General features: G+C 41.9%; 1 protein-coding gene across 1 annotated transcript in view; it reads right to left on the bottom strand.

Moving 5' to 3' along the window:
• The window catches only part of PDZD4 (PDZ domain containing 4), a 54213-nt gene that overhangs the window by 12762 nt on the left and 14550 nt on the right, over positions 1-26901 (bottom strand). Inside the window, exons 5-7 of the mRNA XM_018572679.1 lie at positions 24058-24120; positions 18303-18404; positions 12138-12248 (exon numbers count right to left, since the gene is read on the bottom strand). Coding sequence (XP_018428181.1) covers positions 12138-12248; positions 18303-18404; positions 24058-24120 — 276 coding nt within the window. The remainder of the gene's footprint in view (positions 1-12137; positions 12249-18302; positions 18405-24057; positions 24121-26901) is intronic.

The raw sequence follows: 26901 nt of genomic DNA on the forward strand, positions 1-26901 counted from the left end.
GTATTATTTTATATGTGGGGGCAGGAAGCTTTATAGTAATATTGTTAAAGTTGTTAATATTTATTCTTGTAACTTTATTCTGCATAAAACATGTAACAGTCTCACTGATAAGATTATTTAAGAGGGTGTGTTTAGGGGCGGAGTTAAGGCCACGGGAGGGTAGGGGTTAGGTGGGCAACTGGTGGCGAGTAACTCTTAAGGCCTGGCTAGTAGCTCAGGACTTGAAAAGTTGACCCCTGCTGTAGGTGATGATATGTTTAAAGTCTTTGCAATTTTACATTGAGGAACATTATTCTGAAATCGTTCGACAATTTTTAGACACAGCTTTTCACAGATTAGTGAACCTCTGCCCATCTTTACTTCTGAGACACTAAAGGTGGCCATACACTCTACAACCATCGCAAGACCTTAGTCTTGCGATGGTTGTACAAGGATTAAAAAAACGTACGATCTGCCTATCTTGGACAGGCAGATCGCACTCTCGATCATCGCAAGCCCGCCCCCCTGAGGGGCGGGCTTCCGATGACCGCAATGCTGAACGGGCAGTGTGCGCGTGCGCACACCGGCCCGTTCGGCATTTGTCTTCCGAGCACCGTTCTAACCAGCCGAGAATCGTACGATTCCCGGCTGGTTTTCAAACATGCTGGTTCGACGGAAGACGTGTGACCGTACAGTAGAAACGGTCGCACGTCTCCGTTCACACTGATCGATTCTCGTACGATCGCGGGATTTCCCGCGATTCTCGTACGAGAATCGAGCAGTGTATGGGCACCTTTATTCTCTAAGATGATCTTTTTATATCCAATCATGTTACTCATCTGTTGCTAATTAACGTAGTTAGTTGCAACATTTTCTTTTAGCTTTTCCCTCTTAGTACAACTTACTTTGCCAGCTTTTTGAGACATGTTGCTGCCATCAATTTCAAAATTACTTTATTTTTGTCTTAAAATAGTACATTTTCTCAGTTTAAATATTTAATGTTTTCTATTGTGAATAAAATATGGGTATATGAGATTTGCAAATAATTGTATTCTGTTTTTTTGTAGATTGTACAAAGAGTCCCAACTTTTTTGGAATTGGGGTTGTACATAGAGGCAGTCATGTTGCCTTATTGCCTTTCAATGAATGAGGTTCAATCAGTTAAGAGAGAAGTTGCCTGGCCATGTCTGGCTTCATTATCTTTGAATCATTGACTTGGAACAAGCAAGCAGTAAATGAGTAAAAACTGAAAAGTGTCAAAATTCCTTATCACTATACTTGTTCCAGGTCATAAACTCAGAATGCATTAGGGCGAAAGCATCAACACTACTGCCAGGAATTTATATGTTTAAAAATGTATGTCACCCAAAGCAGCCCCCCATACCTTTCTCATGACAGAGTACCTTAAACTGACACTAAACTCAGAAGGTAAACCTTAAAAATTAATTCAAGTACCCTAACTATTAACATGAATGCACTCAGCTGCAGATCCTCAAATCAACTTTGAATTGGTGCTGACACAGTCCTTCCTTCTGGAGGGTGGCTACTTTTGTTCCCCATGGTCCCTGTGTGTGTTGTAAAGTGGCCACCGCTTCAAGCTCGCTTCTGTGATGGACTACATGCTCACATTTAGTTTACTAATTTGTATTGAGATTATAGTCCATCACGGGAGTGAGCTTGGAGCTCACTTTGTACTGCTACTTTGTAACACACGCAAGGACCATGGGGAACAAAAGTAGCCACTCTCCAGAAGGAAAGACAATGTCAGCAGCACATTCAGAGATGATTTCAGGATCTACAGCTGAGTTTTACACAATTAAGATACATTTTTGTTAATAGTTAATGTACTTGAAAGCATTTTTAAAGTGTATTTCCACTTTTGCAGTAAAATTTAGGAAAACCTTTTCATATATTCATTATGTGTTCCTATTCACATTAGGCAAGATGGCTGATTCCAGATTTTTCTTAGTCCTCAGTGCAGTGGTCTGTCCCAATGGAAAGTCTTGGGACTGAAATTTGAGGATTGTGTTTATCTGATAAGCTTTATTAACATGCAAGGACAAGCCACCTCTGAATGGACAAGACCCCTCACCCGTCACAGCCCCTCCTAACATTTAAAAGAAATAGAAGCAAGAAGAAACTTTAACCCTTAAAACCCTAGCCCAAGTAAAAGCTATTTAAACTGCAAGAAGCATTTTTTTCATGCTTAAACTATGTGAATGCGAACATGTAACAAATATAAAATATAGTTGGGGGTCACTTAAATGTATGCCATTTTGTTTGATGCTCGTGCGCGCCCCCTAGCGGGCACACGCGAGCAGGTTTCCGCTGGGAGTGTGAATGTTTACATACAAGCATTCGGGCAGCTCTACAGCCAGCCGATCGCTTGTAATACCATGTAATACACTCCCCCCCTCTGCTAACCGCTGAACTCTCCTCTGTTCTCTCTAAAGGCTGAAGCGATGTGTATTACTTCACTTCCGCCTTTAGCTGTCATTTCTCTGGCTGGTAGAAGCTGGTGAAACAGATCTCTGCTTCATCAGCTTCTTTGGGGGTCCCTAGGTGACATTAGGGGTCCCCTGATGTCTCCATAAAGAGGACCTGTCATTGTTTTTTGGCTATCACAGGGGGATTTTTAGCCCCAATGTGATGGCAATCAAGTTAAGTGTAAAAAAATTAAAAAGTTATGTAAAAAAAATAAAATAATAAAATAAAATCTCATACAAAAAAAAACACCCAAAAAAGTTTTAAAGTTCCCCTCCCCCGCGTGCACGCACTTATAAATGTAAATACGCATCGGCTGCGCCTACGTGCAAAAACAACGATTATGCCACACATGTTACATATCCCCACGAACGTCGCAGTGAGAGCAATAATTTTAGGCCCATTAATCACTAATAACACTAAACTGATGAGCGGTAAAAGCTTGTAAAGTGTCACCTATGGCTAATTTTAGGCATGGTCGTTTTTTGCGACTTTGCGGGCGCACGCAATTTAATATTTTACAAAAAAATTGGGAAATAATAAATGTTTTATAACATAACATTTTCAGTACTCTTTTTATTATATAGTAAAAAACTAAAAACCCCAGTGGTGATTAAATACCACCAAAAGAAAGCTCTATCTGTCCCTAAAAAATGGTATAAAATTAATTTCAGTACAGCGTTGCATGACAGAATAAATGTCAGTCAAAGTACCGCACTGCTGAATACTGAAAAATGGCCTGGACAGGAAGAGGGTTGAACACCCTGGTCTTCAAGTGGTTAAAACAAAAGTAAACTGCTGCGTAAATGTTCGTTTTTTGCTGCTGGTGTTAATCAGCCCTGAATCTCTGTTTTTTTAAATTGTTCTGAAAAAATTGTCTCACGGTTCAGACTCACTGTTGCTCTCCCGTTGCTTTCTAAATGTAATTTGCAGGCACGGCTCAGTTAATTGTAATCACCAAGATGCATCAACATCCCTTTGTCAACCTGGTGGGAGGTCCAGTGGCACTTCCATTAAGAGTTGTTGGGACATTAACAGCCACAAATCTAAGGTATGTTACTGAATTCTGAAATAGTGGATGCAGCCACTGCAGGGGCCTGACCTTCTTTATGGTAGGAAGGCACTGGCCCAGGGCAAAACATGTTCCCCTGCTCGGTTTACCACTGTTTTAACTAGAAGACATTATTTATACATCATTGGTCCTTTTGTGTGAAATCGAGACGGGAAAGTGTTGCTGATGGCATTCAGACATTTTTATCTAGTCTAATAAAGAAAAAATATCCTTACTGATTGGTTGTTGCGGGCAATAAAGTTTATTTTTACTACTTTTTTTTTTCCACAAGCATCTACTTTTACCTATGTATAATCTGCACTCTATACTTATATTCATCCACTTTTTATACAGTCATGTGAAAAAGGTACACCAATGGAAATTACTTTTCAACAAATTTAAACAGGCAAATATTAGATCTTTATTCAAACACTGCTTGCAGATAAAGGTGATATACGTGATTGAAAACAAAAAAGAAACTGTGCCTTCTCAAGCTCATTTATTTAACAAAAATATCAATAGATGTAATAATGTACTGTGGGAAATGTAAACAAACCCTTGGTCTCAGAAGCTAGTATTGCCATGATTCCTTCATTTGCAAGATGTTTGTGGGCATAGACTACCCATTCAATGGGATTTGAATCAGTGATTTTTTTTTTTAGGCCTTTCTTGGTGGATTGGCTAGTATGGGACAACAGGGTCTGATCATAAGAAAAATCAATACTGGCTTACATAAGAGACAGACACAATTCTATACAATAGTAAAAATTAAGCCCAGAGATGGTAATGAAGTTGTGAAATTTGAAAAGAAAGGGATCAAAGTCGAAAGAAAGGGATTTTCAACCTCAAATACTATGTAAAATAAAGATATAGAAAGGAGAGAAAAGAAGAAAAGAGAGAAAGAGGGAGGTCCCGAAGGGGCGAAGGTGCCTAACAATTATGAAGAGAGGTGTGTTAAGGAGTTTAAATGTCAATTAAACTCAATTTCAGGGGGGAGATACCTCTTAACCCAGGGGCCCCAAATTCATTAAAATCTGGGTATGGTGCCAAGCAGTTTAGCAGATAATTGTTTGTATGAGAAGTCGGGATTTGACTTCAGAGAAGTGTAGAGAGGAGGAAAGGCTTTAGCGATGGCTTGCTTGGCAGCTGTTAATGCGTGCATCATAAGTGCATATTGAGGCTTAGAAATTCCCTCTGGTTTCAAGTAGGGCCATACTGGGGTGAAATGGAAGAGCTCTCAGTAGGAGGGAGCAAAGTAGGGTGTAGACTTTTTTGCCAAAACATTTGAGCGGTTGGACAGGACCACCATGTATGAAGAATGGTGCCCGGACTGAGGCATTTCTGAATGCAGTTAGGAGATTTACTGGAGAACATGCTTATAGTACCATTTAAGCAAAACTTTATAATTAGTCTCTAGTGCATCAGAACATTGAGAAGAAGATTTAACGGATTCACAGATTTGAGACCATTGTTCAGCTTCCTGGGTTATCCCCAAGTCTTGAATCCATTTAGACATGTCATTGTAGGTAGGATGTGGCAAATCAGCCAAAAGCAAGGTATATAGCAGAGAGATGACCCCCCTGGCATATGGAGAATCAGCGAATGCGTGCTCATAAGGCGGAAGGGTGGTCTTGGCAAGGGGAGTACCGACCAAGGAAATTACATAGTGCTTAATTTGTAGATATCGAAATATCTCAGATATAGGCAGATTGTGTCGTCTTTGTAGGATCTGGAAAGGAAGGACTCCAATAGAATCTAATGTAGCGCTCACCCCCGGAGGGAGCCGTTGTATATAATGGGCACTTCTGTCTCACTTCTGTGAAGAACCACTTGTAATGGATCCACAGCACACCAGCACACCTTGTGGGGTTTTGTAAAAGATTTACTAGACAAATAATGCACTAATTCAAAAGGCACATAAGCATGAGAAACAATAGCAAATAAACATACAACATACAAACATAGCTGTAAACAGTACTATACTAACAGTTCTGTCAGTTGACGGCAATCAATGAGTATCAAGTATAAGTCCCAATAGATCCAGGTCTCTAACCTACTGGCCAGTGGTACTTGTTAGACTTGTAAAGGCTAGCCAACAGTGGGGCCCAGGGTGCAGTTTTCAGAATGATCTTAAACACTGTAAAGCAGCAGCCAATGGACTCTCACCACTCCTGCAGCTTGAAAGGTGGTTCCCACGTTGGTTTGCAAAAGGGGGGCATCCTCTCTCTCTCCAGCCAACTAGTCCCGGGCTTCAGCAGCGGTCTGGGAGATGGCAGGTCTCTGTCTCCAGCAGTAGCCATGCAGTCTCCACAGGATTCGATCGGTTGTAGGAGGGTAGCGGTGTCTCTACTGGTGCAGCAGTCACTGGATCCGTTCATTCGTTCTGACAATCACCACTGGGTTTCTATCTCTCCCTGGTGGTGATAGAAACAGACAGATTCCAGACAGTTCCTGTCACCTCCAGAATCTCACACGGTCTGCCCGCTCTCTCAGAAAGGGCTTAATCCACTCTCCCAGATTATATAGTCTCCTGGGAAATGTAGTTTGATCTTCTTGAACTGACATCATCTCTCCCTGTCTGCACACTACAAATCCAACAAGTCCCTGCTGCAATGATCTCAGACAGTGGCAAACAATCAAGTCTCTTCACAGTTTTAACAAAGACTGTGGCGATTAACCCCTTGCAGGGAGAATTGCTCCAACAATGCAGCAACTGTGCAGGGGCTACACTAATAATGTATGGGAGTGAACTATGTCTTTTTTGGATACCCAATGATGAAATAAAACTGGGGACTCCAAACCCAGCAAAAATGCAGGGTTATGGAGAAAAGAGAAGTCTCATATCTTAAGGGAATGAGACGTCACAGGATTACAAAGATGCAATCAATCTTTGGGAGTAGCCAGACCAGGTTACTAACACCAATAGGGTCGCAATCCACCGCCTCCAATGAGATCCAAAGAGGAGTTTCAAAGATCATCTGATATTTAAGTAAAGAAGCTAATTATGCCGCTCAGTAATATTTAGCTAAATTCAGGAACTCCTAGACCACTGCTAGATTTAGATTGAAACAAAGTATATTTAGGGATGCGTGGTCTGTGTCCGGCCCAAATAAATTGCAAAATGTGACGCTGAAGAATGCACAGAAAATGTGGTGGGACAAAAACAGGTAGGACTCAAAAAAGTACAGAAGTTTAGTTAAATACGTCATCTTGATCACCTCTATATGGTCAAGCCAGGAGAGTGGGTATTGAGTCCAGGCAGATAAGAAAGTTTGCAATTTACGGAAAAGTGCTGGGTAATTCACTGCATATAATGAGTCATAAGAACTGGTAAGATGCATGCCAAGATAACGTAAGAAGAAACCCATGGCAAAGGAAAGGTTACCTGCAAATGTTGAACCAAGGGATTAGGTAGAGAGAAATTAAGGGCTTTGGATTTCTCAAAGTTCACGAGGAGGCCGGAATACCAGTAATATCTGAATGGTCACGTATCAGAATGGCTAAGGACTGGGGAGAAAGGGCAACCTTGTGTGGTGCCTCTGCCTATAGAGAAAGGGGGGTGATTTAAAGACTACATACTGTACACAGGCTGTAGGATGAGAATACAGTGCAGAAATCCATTTACAGAATTCCAAGCCAAATCCCCACTTCTTGAGAGCGTAAAACAAGCATTGCCAAGATAAAGAATTAAAAGCTTTTTTTATATCTAAAGAGAGAAACATGGCAGGGATCTTGCGTGTTGTAGCTAGGTGGGACGAGAGAGTTGCCCTGAAAATACTATTAGTAGCATGTCTGAAGGGCTTAAAACCAACCTGATCTTTATGCACCAGCTGGCCAACACCTGAGTTGAGCCTAGTCACTAGAATTTTGGCAAGTAATTTAATATCTATGTTAAGCACGGAGATGGAGCGATAGTTAGAACACGAGGTAGAGTCCAGTTTGAGAAGCATGCAGATGGAGGTGGTTAGCGCTTCCCTGCCACAGAACTTGCCTAATCTAATGGTGTTAAAGGCTAAAACTAAAGTTGGGCAAGGAGATCAGAAAATGTTTTGTAAGAGAGCGCAGAAAAGCCATCCAGGCCCGCTTGTTTATGGGGATTCAGGGATTTTACAGCTGCAAGTACTTCTGTGTCTGTGATAGGGCTATCAAGTGTTTCCTTAAGAGAGTCCAGAACAGGGGGAAGAGAAATAGAAGAGAAAAGCCCATCAGTGTCTGTTTTTAAGAAAGGTCACCCAGGGTAATAAAGTTGGGTTAAATGATGTCGGAATAAATGATGGAATTCTTGAACAATTTTAGAAGGGTTGCAAGTTACAGACCCCTTGGTAGTGGTTAAATAATAGGGCTTTAAGGTTGGGCCAATATTGCGAAGACGGATAGCAAGCAAAGTATCTTGTTTGTGAGCTTTTAAGTAAAAGTGATGGCGAGTACAACATAATTGCCAATCGGCAGTGTAAGTCAATAATAGATTAAGGTCTCTCAGAGCGTTGTCAAGATGGAGACGGTTAGATGGGAAAGGAATGAGATGAAAACGCATGGAAGCTTCCACAAATTTGTCTTCCGAGGCAAGTTTAATGGATTCACCCCTTGTGTGCTTCCCAGAGGGTGATGGGGATGTCATTATTAGATAAGTAGTCCATAATAGCAGATCTAATAAGAGATAACTGGGTCTTGTAGGATGGAAGATAATTATTCAATGTCCAAGAAGGGTCAGTAGATGACGTCAGTAGCAAAGATAAGGAAAGTGTCACCGCAGTATGGTCTGACCACAAAATGGGCTGGATAGTAGAGGTAAGTAAAGAGGGCAACATAGTATGTGCGAGAAAGATGTGATCGATCCGAGAAAAATAATTATGTGGGGCACAGTAAAAGTTTAAATCTCGGGTAGAAGGGTGGAGTTCGCACCAGACAGCGATCAACAAGTGTTGTGTCAGTACAAGGAGGAAGAAGGGGAAGTAGAATGGGCATCGGAAGATTTATCCAAGATAGGAGAGATTGGGAGGTTAGAGTCCCCACAAAAAAAGAGGGTTCCTATCTGGTGATGTCCAATGGTGGAAACAATATGATGGAAAAAGGGAATAGGGTTAGAGTTAGGGGCATAATACGAGACTACAGTCACTTCTTGGTCGAACAATTGTCCTAAAGAATCAGATGCCGACCAGCTGGGTGATGTCTTTGCTACAAACAAAATTTGTGGACTTACGTACACCCCACTATTTAGAGTAGGCACAAGCTAGGTAGACCTGAGGGTAATGTTATCTAAAGTATTTAGGGGCCGAGGAATGTGAAAGATGCATTTCTTGAAGAAATCCTATGTCTATATGAGAGGGGCAAAAATGTTTAAAGGCTTGTGAGGAGAATTTAGCCCCTTTACATTCAAAGTAAGGATATTGAGATTAGGCATAATTCTCTAGGAGTAAAAGCCAATGGGATGATGCGGTTAGCCATGGATGGTGAATAGGACAAGCACCTCACTCCTTGAGGACAAGAGAAGAAAAAAATGAGGAAAAAGATAAGGCAAAAAGAATAGATGGAGAAGGCAAAGCAGGAAAAGAAAGAAGAGCCAGAAAGCTAAAAGGGAAAGCAAAACTAAGAAGTAAAGCTAAAACAAAATACCTAAGGAGATAGAGAGGCAAAACATTTGTCTCTATCTCAAGGACAAATGTGTGGTAAAACAATGTAGGTCTAGGGGGAACAAAAGTGACTATCACCTCAGCACATCATATAGAAAAAAGTAAAATAAAACATAAATATCCCAAAGTGTACAGAGCTAAACAATAAAATATAAGAGATTCCGTGCAGTAGTGGGAGACCTTAAGCAGGAGGTAAGGGCTACAGCAAGCAAAGTGTGAAAGTGGGCACAGTAAGAGTGATAAATTTGAACTCTAAGCCTAGAGAGTTTGTATCAGAACACTCTGAAAAAATATGTCATGGAGTACATTAAGGAGGGAATAGTCAACAAACAATGAAATTGCAGGGTAAATTTAGAAACAATAAACAAACAAAATCTGGAGGACTAAGAAAGGATATAGTGTACCAGTCCACAGGCCAGGTGAAATGTAGAGACAACAAACCATCAGGAGGAAGACATTGTAAATATTCAGCCCCAGGAATATAGAAAGTCAAACTGTGTCCAGGTGTGAAGAAGTACTAAATATAGCAGAGCAAGGAAGGGTTCCAAGCTGCAGCCGGGAAGGAGACTCAGTCCAAATGATGAAGACACAGGGCAGTCTCCAGGCGTGGTGTCTTCCGGCACAGCCGCTGGGTGACACCCCGCTGGGACATTATCACGCAGGTGTGTATTGAAGTCACGTGGGTGATGGATGCCAGCAAAGAGAGGAGCCCGAGAGACGAGAGTGCCCAACTTTTCAGAGGGGGTGACACCAAAATTACTGTCAGTTATTTTGTTGTCACCCCCTCCGATAGCATTACCCGGATCGGGCTGCACCTCCCTTGTGATGCCACTGTGCAGACATCAAATATTCACTGCATGGACCATGCAGAGATATGTGAAATACAGTTGAACAGAGATCAAGAAGGATAAACTAGCAAAGTCCAAGTCTACAGGGGTGGAAGGGAGATATGTTTTCTAGTCGCCTTGGAGGGCGAGTCAGCAGGGACAAAAGAAGGTTCTGACGACAACATTTGGATTGAGAGGATAGGGGGAAGTCCTCTGCAGAACGAAGTTGAAGCTCGTACAGTAGTTGACGTAGTTCGGTAGCAGAAGATCTTTGGTATTGTCGACCATTGTAGGTAAAAAGCAGACGAACTAGAAAGCCCCAACCATAAGAGATTTGATTGTATTGCAGGATATATAGAAGGGGCCTACGTTCTATCCTCTTGGCAATTGTTGATGGAGCAAAATAAGCAAGAATTTAGTAAGATAATTGATTGCAGGCAGCTTGGAGGATTGACTCCTTAGTGCAAAAATTAAGAAATTTGGCCACAAAAACTCTAGGTGGACTGCCTGCTTTCCGTCTTACCAAAGCATACATACAGGTGAAACCCGAATAATTAGAATATCGTGCAAAAGTAATTGCAGTAAGTGCTGCAAAAGGGGCCCAAACCAAGTACTGAGTACATATGCATGCTTGTACTTTTCAGAGGTCCGATATTGTTCTATGTACAATCCTTGTTTTATTGATTGCATGTAATAATCTACTTTTTTGAGGTTGTGGATTTGGGGTTCTTGGGGTTTTCATGAGCTGTAAGCCATAATCTTCACAATTATGACAAATCACGGCTTGAATTATCTTGCTTTGCATGTAATGAGTCTATCTCATATATTAGTTTCACCTTTTAAGTTGCATTAGTGAAATAAATGAACTTTGCACGATATTCTAATTATTCGAGTTTCACCTGTATACGTTCCATCTCTAGCCTTTCCACAGGTATTGAACAAACAAGTTCCTGGAGCATCGAATGGATATCCAAAATATGTCCAGGAATACCCCTGAAACAAATATTAGATCATTGCGACCGATTTTACAGGTCCTCCAAATAAGCTGCAAGTTGGTGATTAGCCTATCAATCAATCAATCAATCTTGCAGGGTAACAGATGAGGTGACTTCTTCCATACGTATCTCCAGGCCTGCAGTGCTGTGGCCTAATTCAACTATTTCCTGCATTACCTGATCAGTGATTTATTTAGATGTTGCTTCTAAGGCCTTGTGAAGCATGTAGTCAATTCTTTGCCTAAGTCCTGCTGATAAGAATCGCGGGGGTGGGGGGGGGGGCTGTTAGGAGAAATTTGCCCTGCTATCACCGCCATCCTCACTGCAGAGTATGGGTGGCATAGTTCTGATATCCGGCTGGTCGGAGGAGGCCAATGCCATTTTAGATACAGCTTGAGCCAAGGCCTCTTTGATGGTCTTGCTGGTCTTGCTGCGTGGAGGCTTGTGTTGGGAGCTGAAGTAAGGCATGATCTCCAGGGCGAATGTGCTGGGGAAATGTGGAGCGGAGTTAATAGATGTCCAGCATGGTCCCCTGTATGCATGTGCCCCCAAATTTGCATGTTTAATATTTTAGATTATGAGAATGAACACAATGTGCCAATTGTATGCACCATTTGTTCAAGCATATCACATTTATTTGTAGACACTGTTTGACTAAAGGTCTAATGTTTACCTCCTCAAATATGTTCAAAAAGTCAATAGGGTATACTTCATTTTTCATATGATTGTACGTTTCCTAGATTGTTTTGTGACTAAATCTTATTCTTATAAATGTTTGTTTAAAGTAAAGACCATAGTTCATAACTGGCTTTCTTTTTGATGAAGAACGTTGTATCAATAAGTACCAATAAACTGGCCTGCTTTTTTTAGAATGAACTGATGGCAATGGAAGTTGGTAAATGCATGTTTTTCAACTAAACATTGATGTGTTAAAATGTGCCCCTTTTTCCCAAAATTGTGTGGATAGATGAACACATAAATGGAATCAAACCAGGAAATACTGTATATGTTTGAAAGGATGGCAAATATAGTAGCTATAGATGTCGTTATGTATCATTTTAAATCATGAGAATGCAAATAATGCTGACAAGAGGCAATATAAATGAGTTTTAAAAGAAACACCATAGAGCTTTTATGCTAGATAGGGCTTGAACTTGTAGACGCTAGGTACCTGCTGTTGGGTTGGAGAGATCACTCTCTGTGTTTGTAGTTCCTCATCATTTTCAGATACTAAATCATCCAAGAAATCCTCTCTGTCACTATCTTTCCATCTCCTGCCCATCTAGGATAATAGAAAATGAATGATGAGTCGTTGGAAAAAGTCGATAAAAAAGTTGGCAGTGTTAGGGTATTCAGAATCTTCAAAGCCCAACTTAAAGAAGAACTGTGGGCAATTTTTTTTTTAATCCTTAGTCCCACTGCAAGGATTAACTACTTGTTTTTGTCTAGGTGCTTTAAAAAAAAGTTATACTCACCAGAACCGCTGAGTTGGCTTCCTTCTTCTACGGTCACTGAAGCCTCTTTCCTCCTATGCTGCAGCATTGGAATGTTCCTCAGCATCCTCACGTCAATACACAGTGTATAGAACTTAATGATTTATGGGACCTTAGACCACTGCAGCAGAGGGAGAGATCGGTCTAAAAGCAAGCAGGCTCCGCGGTTCAGGTGAGTATAGCTTTTTTTTTTTCAACTAGACAAAAATGAGATTAACTCCTTTACAAAGACTAGAGGCCACCACCTAAAGTTGGTGGAGAAAAAATTCCAGCACAATGGGCGAAGAGGGTTCTTTACAGTAAGAGCGGTTAAGGTCTGGAACTCACTGCCATCGGCAGTGATTTCAGCCAAGAGTGTAGATTTGTTCAAGAAACGTTTGGACAATTTCTTGAGGGATCGTAATATCCAGGGATACCAGTATCCCTAAGAATGAGATGATGCGTGGACCTATATGGGTTGGACTTGATGAACGTATGTCTTTATTCAACCCCAAATACTAAGTAACTATGTAACTATGAGCAGTTAACCATTGCAGAGCAGGGGGTTAATAAAAGTTTTGCCCAGGGTTCTTCTTTAAAGCCCTGCTTGCTTTGTAGTACCATAGCAAAAGTCAGATTAAGAACAACTGCTTGGTAGATGACTAAAGTCTGTTATACTCTGCTGCTCAGATAAGACACTAAGAGGGTTATTCACTATTGAGCCAAAGGATCTAGCCGTAGCTTCGGCTGATCCTTGGGCGGGCTTCGGACGCTGGAACCGAAGCGAAGGGGATGCTGTACGGGCTATTCACAATCACCTGTACATAGCCCCAGCCGAAGCGCGGAGAATGGTCTGCTGTCACGGCTGGCTCCACCAAATTGTTGTCATTTAATGACAGCCCGGCGTCCTCGTGGACACTGGCCTGTAATTACATGACAACAACTTGGCGGAGCCGGCCGTGATGTCACAGCTGGATCCACCCAGTTGTTGTCATTTAACCCCTTCATGACTGAGGCCTTTTTTTCATTTTTTGCACCCATGTTATATTCCACATTTTAGGCCTGAAAATGACTTAAAACCCCCAAACATTATATATTTTCTGAATGCCAAGACCCTATAGAATAAAATGGTGGTAGTTGCAAATTTTTATGTTGCGCAATATTAGCGCAACTCCATATTAAACCCCAACATTTAGTGAAAAATTTAATTAAATGCCCCAAAACACAACAAAATACCAATTTTTTAAATAAAATATAAAAGATGAGATAACAACGAGTAAAACTATACCCAACATGCCCAGGTTACAGATTGCGTGCGTCCGTGAAACGGCGAAAAACTGCAGTACCCCAAAAAGTCCATAGAAGACGCTTTAAAAGCAGTTTAAACAGCCCCCATGCGGGCGACGTACACTGTACGTCGTCAGTCACGAAGGGGTTAATGAAAGACCAGCGTCCTCGGGTTATTTGAGGACATTGGATTGTTATTAAAGGACAACAACTTGGCTCCGCCCATTTGTTTTGATTAGTCTGTGACCTGCGGACAGACTGTCAGGTGCCAGACAAATGTCAACAGTTGGCGGAGCTAGTGGTGATGTCACAGCTAGCGCTGCCCAAATGTTTATATTTTGTTGGCATTGGTCAGAATGTCATTGAATAATATTTTAGAATTCCTACCAGACCTTGAGGGCCTGGTATGACTTTGAGGGAGAACACCACGCACTGTTTTTTGATTTTTAACTTGGGGTCACTCCTAACTTTCCTACCAGACCTAAAGGGTATGGTTTGGGAGGGGGACTCCACGCTATCATTTCTTTTTTTCTTTTCTTCAAATTTTTAAAATTTTAAAATGTATTTTTCTTTTTTACCTCGGAGGTAGCGAGCAGAATACCCGAGCAGAATGTTGCTTGGCGGCATTGGGATATTCATTCACTGCCATTCGGCCCCTATGAGAATTAGCGAGTGAACTGCTGGAGCTTCAGCTCAGCCAATCCAGATGTTGGATCGGCTGAGTCGAACTGCTTCTGCACTTCAGCTCAGCTGAACATGCAGAGCATTTTCAGCTGACCGAAGGCAGCCGGTGTACGGCTGATTTTAGCCGATGTGCGGCTGATATCAGCAGTACAGAGCTGTAAGTAAGTAAATAGCTGAACGCCGCTTGGCTCAGTTTAATTTGGCTTGGTTATTTACTTGGCTGCCTTTGGCAGCTTTGTGAATAACCCTCCAAATATTATTAGACTTATAGCACTCAGTGTCTGTGTTGCCCTGTACACAAAGGAATCAAAACAGGAACCACAGAGAGTGTACACAAATAATTAGGGGCACTAATGACAGGATATGATACGCACTGTAAAGTATTAGGCCATAAAGTATTTTATATCGATGCATGAATAGATAAAGATCAATGTTATAAACAAAACATAATATTTTTTCTTTTATTACATCAGGCATGGCTATTTTTTGACTAGATTATACCAAAAACAGATAACTATATAAGGTAGAACTCAATTAGAAACGTTATCTTTGTTTTGGGTAGAGTGGGGAAGGCATAAAGGGATAGAATATCTGCTAAGTTGTATTGCGGTGTCTTTGTTGGGAAGAATTTCCTTTGCTTCCTGTAGCTCAACAACAGGGACAATTTTTGTAGTGGAGTGGGGAAGGGGAAGAAATCTTTCCAACAGGAACGCAATAAACACCTTGCAGAATGTATAATACTTCTCCCAGTCTATCCAAACTTAAAGAAGAACTCCAGGATGCACATTATAGAGGGTGACCGATGGGAATCTGACATTTTTAGAACAGGTAGTACACGGTAAGTGGCGATGGGAGGGGGACGAGCTAGGTGTCCCCCCCCCCCCCCACTGGAATGCCAATTCAGTCACAATGAAGCAATGGACATTACATCGTTTGTTTGCTTACGACAGCTTTGTGGTGAGTCTATCACAGCAACACAGTGGCTATTTCGGCGAGAATTCAATGTTAAAATCAATGTTCAATGTAGGTTGACATGGAGAACAAGAAGCCACCAGGCCCCGCTCACACTACAAGGATGCCGGAAAACCATGTACGGGTGAGAGAGGCACTAGTAAGGAGCCTGGGACAGTCTGCTCGAAGACATGCAAGTGAGTTAGGGTTGAGTCGTGAATCAGTGAGAACCAAGATCACGTGCATTCGCACAGCAGTCTTTTTGTTGCGCGTAATCTCTCACATTAAGCTGTTGAATAACCTACATTTTGTATGGATAGAATCTTAAATCTCTCTGTAAAATGGTTCTCACTGATTCACGACTCAACCCTAACTCACTTGCATGTCTTTCGAGCAGAACGTCCCGGGCTCCTAAGCAGTGCCTCTCTCACCCTTGCAATGTTTTCCAGCGTCCTTGCAGTGCCGGCAGGACCTGGTGGTTTCTTGTTCATAATGTTTCTGGTTGTTCTGAAATGTTCAATCCACATGAGGACCGTGTTGCAACTGGGAATGGCCCAATGTTGACCAACATTGAATTCTCGATGAAATAGCCGCTGCTTTGCTGTGATAGACTCACCACTTCGAACAAAGCTGTTGTAAGCAAACAATGTTGTAATGTCCACTGCTTTATTGTGACTGAATTGGCATTCCAGTGCTTTATGCCTATTTAAACCCTCTCTGTTCTTATCATTGTGTCATTGCTATGCCTGATGAAGGGACCCTGTGTGGCCCCAAAAGCGCTTGTGTAACTGACATGAGTTTGCAATAAATCTACGAACTTTGATCCTATAAGGATTTGGTGTGCTCGTGACGTTTCTGCAATTATCTGTATTTGGCGGCGCCATCCACAGTCATTCCAAGCACCCCTCCCTGATCACGGGGCCATACCGGTAAGGAGTGCAACTAGCCTTTTCTTTTTTCTGAGACACCTAGCTCGTCCCCCCTCCCATCACCACTTACTGTGTACTACCTGTTCTAAAAACGTCCGACTCCCGTTGGTCACCCTGTATATTTAGGTCCCTCTCAGTCAGAGGAAGCAAACTGCTGTAAGAATTTATCATAAAAGTTCTTACTTTTCTTATAATCCTCATTTTTAGCTGCCAGTGATGTCACATCATCCTATTATTAGATCAGTCCTTCCTGCAGCCAATGGGACGATCTAGGTAACCAGTGTGTGTCATATCCTGTCATAGAGAGCTGACTACGTCTCCCATGAGGCATTGTGAAATAGAGGAAGTGGGAGGCATGTATAGGCAGAGATGATAAGAGCTACAAAATACTATATGCTCCAATGACTTTAGTTTAATTTTTTTTTTCTGAGTGCAGACACAGGGAATAGATACATTACAGGCACCTCTGCATCAATCATCCCCCTGCTTTGAAGTCATCCTATCTCCTACTAACAGTCCAGCAGGGCATCTGGCTGCAGGAAATAGTGATGTCTAGTTCAAGAACTAATCATTCTTTTGAATCAATTCTTTTCAGTGAACTGGATGAAATTATTCATCTGACTGAACTGATAACCGATTAATTTGAAAGGGTTCAGTGTTGAATCAATAGGACAGTAGCACTGGTAATATGATCATAGAGTGAGAGAGGTCGGCTTCTGCCAAACAGTACACCTGTACAACAGAGACTTAGAACTCACAACAGTAGACCAGTACCCTAAGGGCCCAGTCACACCATAAAGAGTGCGTTCGGCCTCTGGAACGCAACTCGGCTGGCTCACTTTGTTTTGGGGCGGGAGGGGGTATGGTGGTGCATTGAAGGCAATGGGACCACAGCCACAGCCTGCAGCGTGTTCCCCGGCACCCGAACGCGTGGCACATTAGTGACAGCATTCTGGTCCAGTGCGATCTGCAAAATGCACGCACTATTTTTTGCAGATCACACTGGACCGGAAAACTGAGCCGGCCGGTTGGCATTCCACTGTAACGCACTCTTTATCGTGTGACTGGGCCCTGAATCAAAGGGAGATGAAAGAGATGACACGCAGAGTCTGGATGAGAGGAGATCCTCATTTAGATTGATACTTAAACCCTTTAGGTTGAGTCAGCTCCTGAGCTTCAGTTTACTTGCTTGTCAGCAAACTCAGCAAGTGAACCAATTAAACGATTCATGTAAACTTGCCATCACTAGTGAGGAATAGCAACTGCTTTACACAGAGTTCAAGCACCGCCCAGTCTCAGGGAAGGAGGTGTGACAGAGTATGGAGCTTCTGGTCTATCAGTAACACAGTGTGGACGGAGTCAGACCAGCAGTCTAAAGGTCCCCACACACCTTGCGATAATCGTACGATAATCGCGGGAAATCCCGCGATCGTGCAATTATCGTAAGGTGTGTGGAAGGTGTTTGAAAACCCGCCGAGCATCGTTCGATGTTCGGCGGGTGTGTAGCATGTTCGTACGATAAAAGCCGGACGGGACAGTGTGCGCAAGAGCACACTGCCCATTCGGCATTGCGGTCATCGGAAGCCCGCCCCTCAGGGGGGCGCGGCTTGCGATCATCGCAAGTACGATCTGCCTGTCCAAGATAGGCAGATCGTACGTTTTTTTAAGTACCTTACAAAAGTCTTGCGATGGTTGTAAGGTGTGTGCCCAGCATAAAACTTCCCTACTCCGCCCACTGCAGTGTGTGGCAGGAATGTTAAGGAGGCAGAGGGCAGGAAGCACAGGCTTGTACCATGGATTTTTGGAAGACTATGCTATGTAGAAAAGTAAGCACATATTTTTAATACCTCCAAAAGCTAGTTACGGTAGGCTGACATTTTTTTTGCCCAGAGTTCTTTTTTTTTAAATGTCTAAAATGTCACATCAATGGTAGCACTAGGTATAACTCAATCTTTTCCAGCAATGTATGATAAGGTGACTTTTACTAGTGAGCAGATGCATTTAGAATCTTACCTCAGTCTCTGGACGAGCAACTAACAAGGAGATGTTAGTGCTCTCCTCTCGTGTCAGTATGGCTACTGCCTCTTCTTTGTTTTGGACATCCATGCCATTAATCTAAAAGAGGGAACCCAGTAGTCAATACATTTTGTAAAAAGCTATTCCTATAAAAAATCTTCGAGACAATGTATATCACTGTGTAAGCAATATAACTATTTTATTTATTGCTGTAATGTCCCAGTTTACTATATACCTCCCCTTTACCATATGGGACCAAACTTGTTTTACTATAGCTCAAACTGGCTTTTGTAAAGTGGCAAATCTGTCCACCTCTCCAGGACTGCAGTTACCGGGGTCACAGTCACAAAACCTAGGGCTTTTTTTCTGGCGGCACATGCTGGTACGCAGTACTGCCACCTTTCTTAAATTTTTTTTTCTGCCATAGATCATTACTGTTCACAATTTTTTTTTCTAAAAGCGCCCTTGCGGCAACAAGCATTATCTGGTGCTGGTCTGGCTCAGTGTCGCACATTTGCCGCATAGACACTTGCACATTATCCGTTCATCAAGTGTACAGGTAAAGCTAAAGACAAGCGTCATCAACCTGCGCAGGGTGATGTTGCTTGTCTGGCATCGTGTCCGTACACTTGCCGTATGGACACTTGTGCATTAGTGAGACAGACGACCCTTGCGCATTAGTGAGACACAAACCCCGAGTGTTTGTACAGCAAGCTGTTGACGGCACCAGGCAAGGAAGAAGAGCCCAGGGGAGGCTATATAATTTAAAAAATCATATGGCGCTTGGCGGCAAACATGGAGGAGGGACAGGGGCGGGGGGCATTTTATAAACCCGCCTAAACCATTGCACTGGCAACTTTTCCAGGCAATCAGGAGGAGCTCGAGCATGATATGATTGGCAGCAGCCAATCATAATGAAAGTGGGTTGTTACCTCTTGGTGCAATATAAAAGTCGATGTCCATCCTGTCTGATCTTTGTGAGAGGTTTGCAGGGGTGGGAGAAGCTAGCCTGAGGCACAAAAAAACCCCCAAAAACTTTACAGTTAGAATAATTGGCTATATATTATATATAGCCTAAAATGTATTGCCTTCTTTATTTTTGTCTTTATTTTTCATACTGCCAGCCACAGCTAGCTTTATAGCTGGAACTGTGTTCTGAATTGATCCAAGTCCACAGTATTCTCAGTGGATACAAGTTTACACTCTTTATGTAATTAAGCATTAAACTAGCTCTATAGCTGGTATCTTGTTCTGAATTGATCCAAGTCCTCAGTGCTCTCATTTGATTCAAGTATACAGTCTTATTTAATTAAGCATTAAACTAGCTCTATAGTTGGTTCCGTGTGCTGAATTGATCCAAGTCTACAGTCTTTTGAATTGCAATTGTTTTCAAAATGAATAAAATAAATAGTTATTGTATGCCTGCTGTGAGTAAAAAAAGGATGGCTGTAAATTAAGAAATTGCCGATTCATTCCTCTAGAACAGCAAAAAACTAACACTGAAGGTGGTGAAAAGGATCACCACACAAATACTGAAGATGCAAGTGGAAAGAGGAAGGAAAGTCTGCTGATTGGCCTGAATGTTAGACACTAGAGCAAAATGATGGGAATGAAGATTTAAGTAGAGTGGGCAAATTGTAAAATTAGCCATTTTGTAGAATCTCGCAAACAACAATTAATGTCTTTAGGAAAAAAGATTTATGATCACAAGGAAAGTGCAGCTTACAAAGCAGCTCAAAATAAAATCTCAGGCTCAAAATAAAACATTAGAGAAAGTCTTTATAAACGTTTCATCTCGTAATAAGGACGTAACTACAAATGTGTTTCAAACTGCTTACAAAGTTGTAAAAAAAAATCGTTTGACATCTTTGAAGATGAAATAAATTTATAGGAACTTAAATAGCCTAGACATGGGATGTATGCTTCACTCTGCAAATGCCTACATTAACATTCTAAACCATATTGCAAATGAAATGGAAAAAAAACATTAATAACCAACATAGTAAACTCAAAGAACAAAATGTTCTTAATTATTGATGAATCAACCACTATGAATAATAGAACAACTTTGATTGTTATCATTCCTGTAGTTCTTCCTGATCTTTCTACTCCTGTAAGGCTCTGTTCACACCTAGGCATATCGAATATGTGCGTTTGTCGCGCGTTTCATAATGCACGTTTCTTCCGCGATTCGCGGTAAAAAAAACGCACGACAGACGCGTGTTTCCGAGGGCTACTTGGCTGTATCCCAATGAAAACGCGTGACAAAAACACCGCAAAGAAGCTCATGTACCTTTTCAGGCGTAGGCTGTTTTATAGCACGTTCAGACGGGCTGAAATACAGCAAGGTGTGAACCATACCCATAGAAAACAATGGGATTTTCATGTTTGAGCGTTTTGTAGAGCGTTCGTAGAGCGTTGAACGCGCTACAAAACGTACAGGTGTGAACCAGGCCTAAATCTTTTCCTAGATTTGATTGAGTTACAAGATCTAACAGCAAAAGGAATTGTAAGCTCATTAGTCATCTTGAGCTCCTAGGAATATCTGAGGATTATTTAAAGGAGTATTTATTGTCACGTGTGAAGGTGCTGCAGTGTGGTTCGATGTACATAATGACGTTAGGAACTTAATGCAAAAATAAATTACAGGGGTTATGTTTTGGCATTGGGCTAACCATCGTATCAAATTGTCTGTCAGTGATACAGTGAACAAGGTGCCTGGAGTTAATAGTTTAAAAAATGTTATGGACAAGCTCTGTTTGACCTACCATAGTTCTCAGAAGAATGCTAGGGAATTACAGAACTGTGCAGCGGATCTAGAACTTTTAAAAATTGGAAGGATTTTAATTACTCCCTGGTTTGCTTCTAGGTTTTGCACAGTTTCTGCAGTGTGGAAAGACTATGAAGCCCTGGTTCATCATTTTCAGGAGGCAAAAGAAGACAACAGAAGAACCAAAACAGATTGCGGTCTTTATCAGGGTCTTTTAAGGAAAACAACATGAAGTTGATATGTTCTTGATTTGGGTGTTATGTGTGATGCTCTCCAAGAACTCAGTGAACTAAGTTTGGATTTACAAGAACAAAATATTGCTTAACCCCTTCATGACTGAGGCCTTTTTTTCATTTTTTTGCACTCATGTTATATTCCACATTTTAGGCCTGAAAATTATTTAAAATCCCCAAACATTATATAGGGTCTGAAAGCCAAGACCCTATAGAATAAAATGATGGCAGTTGCAAATGTTTATGTTGCACAATATTAGCGCAACTCATTATCAAACCCCCAAATTTAGTGAAAAATGCACTTAAATGTCCCAAAACACAATAAAATACCCATGTTTTAAATAAACTATAAAAGACGAGGTTATAATGAGAAAATAGATACCCAACATACCCAGGTTAAAAATTGTGTGCGTCTGAGAAACGGTGACAAAATTCAGTATCCCAAAAAGTCCATAGACAACGCTTTAAAAGCCCCCACCGGTCATCAGTTTAGAGATATGCAAAAATACTGGCCCTAGAATTATTGCTCTCACTCTGGCAAGCGCGGTGATACCCAACATGTGTAGCGCGATTGTCATTTTCATACGTAGACGCACCAGATGCATGTTTACGTGAAGGCGTGCGTGCTCGTGTGGGAGGTGGACTTAAAAAAATGTTTACAATTATTTTTACATTTATTTAATTTAATATTAATTTTAAAAACTGTTATTTTTTAACTTTACTTTAATTGCTATCACATAGTGGGGCTTACAAGCCCCCCATGTGATAGCAGATTAGTGGCGACAGGAACTCTTTAAGGTGATGCTGGGGGTCCAAAAGACCCCTAGTGTAACCTTTACACTTAAAATAAGCTACTGAAGTGCAGATTGCACTTCAATAGCTTATTGCTGGGCTTCAGGAGCCCGGCACTGACAGCTATGGGACCGGAAGTGATGCAATACGCGTCGCTCCCGGCCCCATAGAACGGGGAGGGGATTGGCGAACGGAGGTTCGCCCATCTCCTCCCCAGCTTCCCCCCTACACCAGAGAAGCCGGTCCCGGGCCCGTATGAAGGGCAACAGAGCCTGGCAAACACAGCGGGGGTGTCGGGAGGGGGGGGGGCCCGTTCAAAGGCCCGTAGAAGCGATCTGGCAGCAGCTGAGCCCCCAGAATCGCTTCTACTGTACAGTCTACTTCTACAGTCGCAATCATTTCTACTTCTACAGTCGGCTTTACAAGTTTAAACAGAGTCCTGGCAGGAAAAGCCACCGGGAGTCTGTTTAAACAGACCCGATGCCAGTGACGCACACTGTACGTCCCTGGTCATGAAGGGGTCAGTATAAAGCAGACATAAAGAGCACAAATGAACTTTTCCAAGAAAGAATTGAAAATCCTGTTCCATACTACAGCACTTCTCTTCAAAGTCTGAAGAATGTTAAGTTCAAAGGGATTGAGCTCCACAAAAATTACAAACACAGCCCTGCAATCTATTCATCTGCTTTCTACGAAAGTTTGAAAGAAACTCTTGCAAAGCGTGTGCTTACAGGAGATGATTCTGATTTGCCTGAATGTATTAAGGTTTTAGATTCTAAATATTGACCAGAAAATCCTGGAAAGCAGCTAACATTTGGTGAAACTGAAATAAGAAAGCTAACACAAAAGTTTCGCCTAAATGAAAGAGAAGCAATTTGTAGCTTCAGTGAATATCTTCTTGATGGAAAAGAAGTCCCGCACAAACTAATTCCTCTTAAGCAGACTTTAAGCACCATTGCAATATCTTCAAGTGAATGTGAACGAGGATTCTCTCAGATGAACCTTATACATCAAGGTCTTTGCTGCTTACGCAAATGACTTCTGGGTTGATGTTCATCAAGATGGCAAGAACTTCTTACTCTGTTCAACCCTACCAACTGAGAGGACATCACTCTGCAGGTGATACCAAAAGCAGAAAGCATTCTAGAGACGATCAAGGTACATCAGAGGGTATCTTAAAAGTATGGAAGTTGAATACCGCCACCTTTTTCGCTAATTCCCTTATTTATTGAGAGACAATCTAATTATGCTTATAAAATCCCTCTCAGAATTCATGACTATTTATTATACAAGCTCTTAGGGATGCACCGATACCAGATACTACTAGCGAAAATGCCTCGATACTGGCACTTTACATTTTTAAACACAAGCGGCTGCCATAAGGTCCTGTGCTTGCTGAAGACCTCATGGCAGCCTTCTGGGGACAGCGCTGGCCACACGTCATTCTCCTCCACCACCTTCGGGTGCCCGCAAAGACTACCCGAGAGCCAGCACAGACCACCTGAGAGCCTGCACAGAGCTCCTGAGGCCCCGCACAGCCCTCCACAACCCATCTGGGACCCTGGAGACATCAGGTTGCCACCCCAGAGTATGTAGCTTAATTTTATTCTGCATTGCTTTATAATGTATTGCTGAGATTTGTAGTCCTTTATAGCTGGTGGTATTCTGCATCGCTGTATAAAAGGTATTGCTGGTATTTGCAGTCCCTCTAAAGCTTGGAGTCAGTGGTAGAACTACCAGGGTCGCAGCAGTTGTAGCTGCGACTGGGCACTGGCACTCCACCACAGTCCTAAAATCATTAGTCTGTATTGTTTTACAAAAAATGTCACATGACAGTAAAAAAAAAAGGTATCAGTAATTGGTATCGGCGAGTACATGAGGTAAAGTATCGGTACTCGTACTCGGTCTGGAATTTTTTTTATTGGTGCATCCCTACTAGCTATAGTCAGTGACTTACCTGAAGAATTCTGTCTCCTTCTCTAATTCGGCCATCTCTTGCAGCAATGCTGTTTGGGTTTACCTGTTAGAAAGAATATTTTCAAAAATATAATTTAATGTTCCACAGAAGAGCAGTGGTGTCTGCTTTTTGTAAAATTACAAACTTGTTCTTATCAATCTAGTAACTAGTAGAGATACATGTGTAATGCCAACTTAAAGTTTGAACAAGCTTGGAAGTTAAAGAGACCCTGTCGCCAACTTACATCAATTACAGGTAAAAGCAAAGAAAAATCAAGTATCTTAAATGCTTACTTGCAGTATTTTTCTTTCCATAAACAATGTAATTATTAACTTGTAATGTGCCTCTGAACTTTCTAGCAAATTTGACTAGTACATTTCCAAGCATAGCCTTCTCCTCCTTGAATGTTATAGCCCCCCTCTTCTGGGAGTGTCTAATTACTGTTTGTGGTGGCAGTTCTTCTGCCCCTCCCCTCGTCCCCCTAGATAACCTTTTATGTAGTAGATGGGGGAAGAAGTAAATGGGAATACTATTGGACATGGACATGGCCCAAGCTGCTGTTCAACTTCGACCACGGTTGCCAGTGAACCTGTGTCCTCCTGTGTCATTGGTTGCTAGAACCGCGGCATTCCTAGCAACCAATGAGTATCTTTCGTCCTATGCAGCCGTCCACAGCCAGCTCTGCCTCCCCTCCCATCTCCACCTCCGGGTCTCTCTGCCCTTTCTTGCTCCACCCCCTGGCTTTGGCTCCCTGCTTTGCCTTCGGACAGGTACCTAGAATAATTAACAAAAAGTTATATAAAAGAGGTACTCTGAGGGCCCATAGGGGACAACAAGTGTAAGGCTCGGCTCAGGTGTTACGGAAAAACGCAAACAAAATTTGCATTTTGACATACGTTTGAGAAACGCGATTGTTTTGCCATTATTAGTTAATGGCCCCCCAAACGCGACAGTGAGTATGTGCGTTCCTTCTTCCTGGAACAAGAAAAACACCAAACACATGTCACAGATTTTGCTTCATGTACTACTTTTCCTGCGTTTGTTGCACGTTTAGGAACCCATTGAAATCAACATGGCAAATGCGGAGCACAAACACGCAAGAATGCTATGCTAGATGTGAATCCAGCCAAAGGGAGCACTCTGATGGGGACAACTAATTACACTGCACAACAATTTTTGTGAAAAGTTTCGCTTCCTGAAAAGTTTTTGCTGATTGTGACAGCTACCTGGTGGGTATGCACAAATATAGTTTTGGTTTGGCTGCATCACGTAGGAACTCTGAGACATAGACAGTTAACTGGCAATAACATATTTAATTGTGTTTATGTTTCTAATACGCTATTAGGTTCAACATAAATAAAGGTGCTTTGATCCTGATTTTCCTTTGTATTCAATGTCCAGTGCATCACGCTGCAGTGTCCAACAGTAGTCAGCAAGCATTGACTGATTCCAGTTGCCCTGATATTGTTTTTCCATTGTAGCAATGTCCTAGTGAAACCTTTCACATCTCCACAGATATACCAGTTGTACTTGCTGTACTGGGTGTGCTTCAGCAACATTTCCATGTTCTCGTAGGTTTCTTTCATGTGTGCTGCATAGCCAACAGGTATTGAAGGGTGAACCCTGCCATTGTCTAACAGAACAGCTTTGAAGCTTAACATTGACAAATCAATAAAGAGACGCAATCCTTCTATGTCAACACAGAAACAGAGACTGTCAACTTGTGCAAAGAATTTGGTTATATCATCTTGGCGGCTTCGAAAAACAGAAATGTTTGTGCCTGGTGACAGCAAACACCATTCCTGCAGTCTCGAATCCAGCAATTCTGCTTTTGCTTTTGACAGACCCACATATCTATCCATGTCGTTTAATTCTGACTGTGTTTTGAGTTGTGGATCGTCTGAGGAGCACGGTTTTAAAATCTGGATCAATGTCACTGCTAGTTCCTTAAATTGCAGCTTCTGCATCTGGTTCGTCTAAGATCCATTACATCGTTAGTCAGGTTGAAAAAAGACACAAGTCCACCGAGTTCAACCTATAGAGAACCACCATTCCTCTGGTGGTTTCGGAATTGGAAGACTGTCGTCATGTGGCACAGGTCTCATTGCTGAAGGCAGATTAGGGTATTCAATTGACTTCTTGTTTTTGGCAGATAAACTAGACACATTAGTCAAACAGAAGTATGGTCTTTCTGTTCTCGCCATATCATCGTGACAGCAAACGGCATTTGTCTTTCGAGTGCCTCTGAGCCAAGCTCTCAAACAGATAGCACATGTCGCACAACAAATGTGAGGCGCCAATTCCTTGTTTTGATCACCAATTTTACAGTCGAAGTTCAGATTATATGCTTTCTTCACAAGAGCAGTCATTGAGCGTCTCTGATGAACAGACATATACTCGCCACAAATATAGCAGAATGTATAGCGGCTGTTACGACATTGACGAGACATATCGAGACATATCGACCGGCACCAATCGTCCTGTAAAATGTCTAACATCTAACTTACTAGTTGCTACTGAGGCAATGCTATATTCTGAAACAATATGTACACACTATAAGGTCTATATTAATCCAATCAGCAGCATCTGTGTATGCAGGCCACTTTTATAGCCTTCTGAGACAGTGTCAAGCTGCATACTTCCACAGAACAGCTTCCAACCTGGCCTGATTTCATGCCTGGACATGCCCAGACTGCACAAAACATTGTTCATAGGTCTCTTACAGAAACTACAATTTTTGGACACAAATATAAGAAAAAACATGACAAAACTTAAGATTTCAATGAAACGGTATGTGATGGGCAAATTTGGATGTGATTTTCGTGATCAGCAGCCAAAAATCTA

This window comes from Nanorana parkeri, unplaced genomic scaffold (genome assembly GCF_000935625.1).
Source record: "Nanorana parkeri isolate BGI_ZX_2015 unplaced genomic scaffold, ASM93562v1 scaffold2103, whole genome shotgun sequence".
Classification (NCBI taxonomy): Eukaryota; Metazoa; Chordata; class Amphibia; order Anura; family Dicroglossidae; genus Nanorana; species Nanorana parkeri.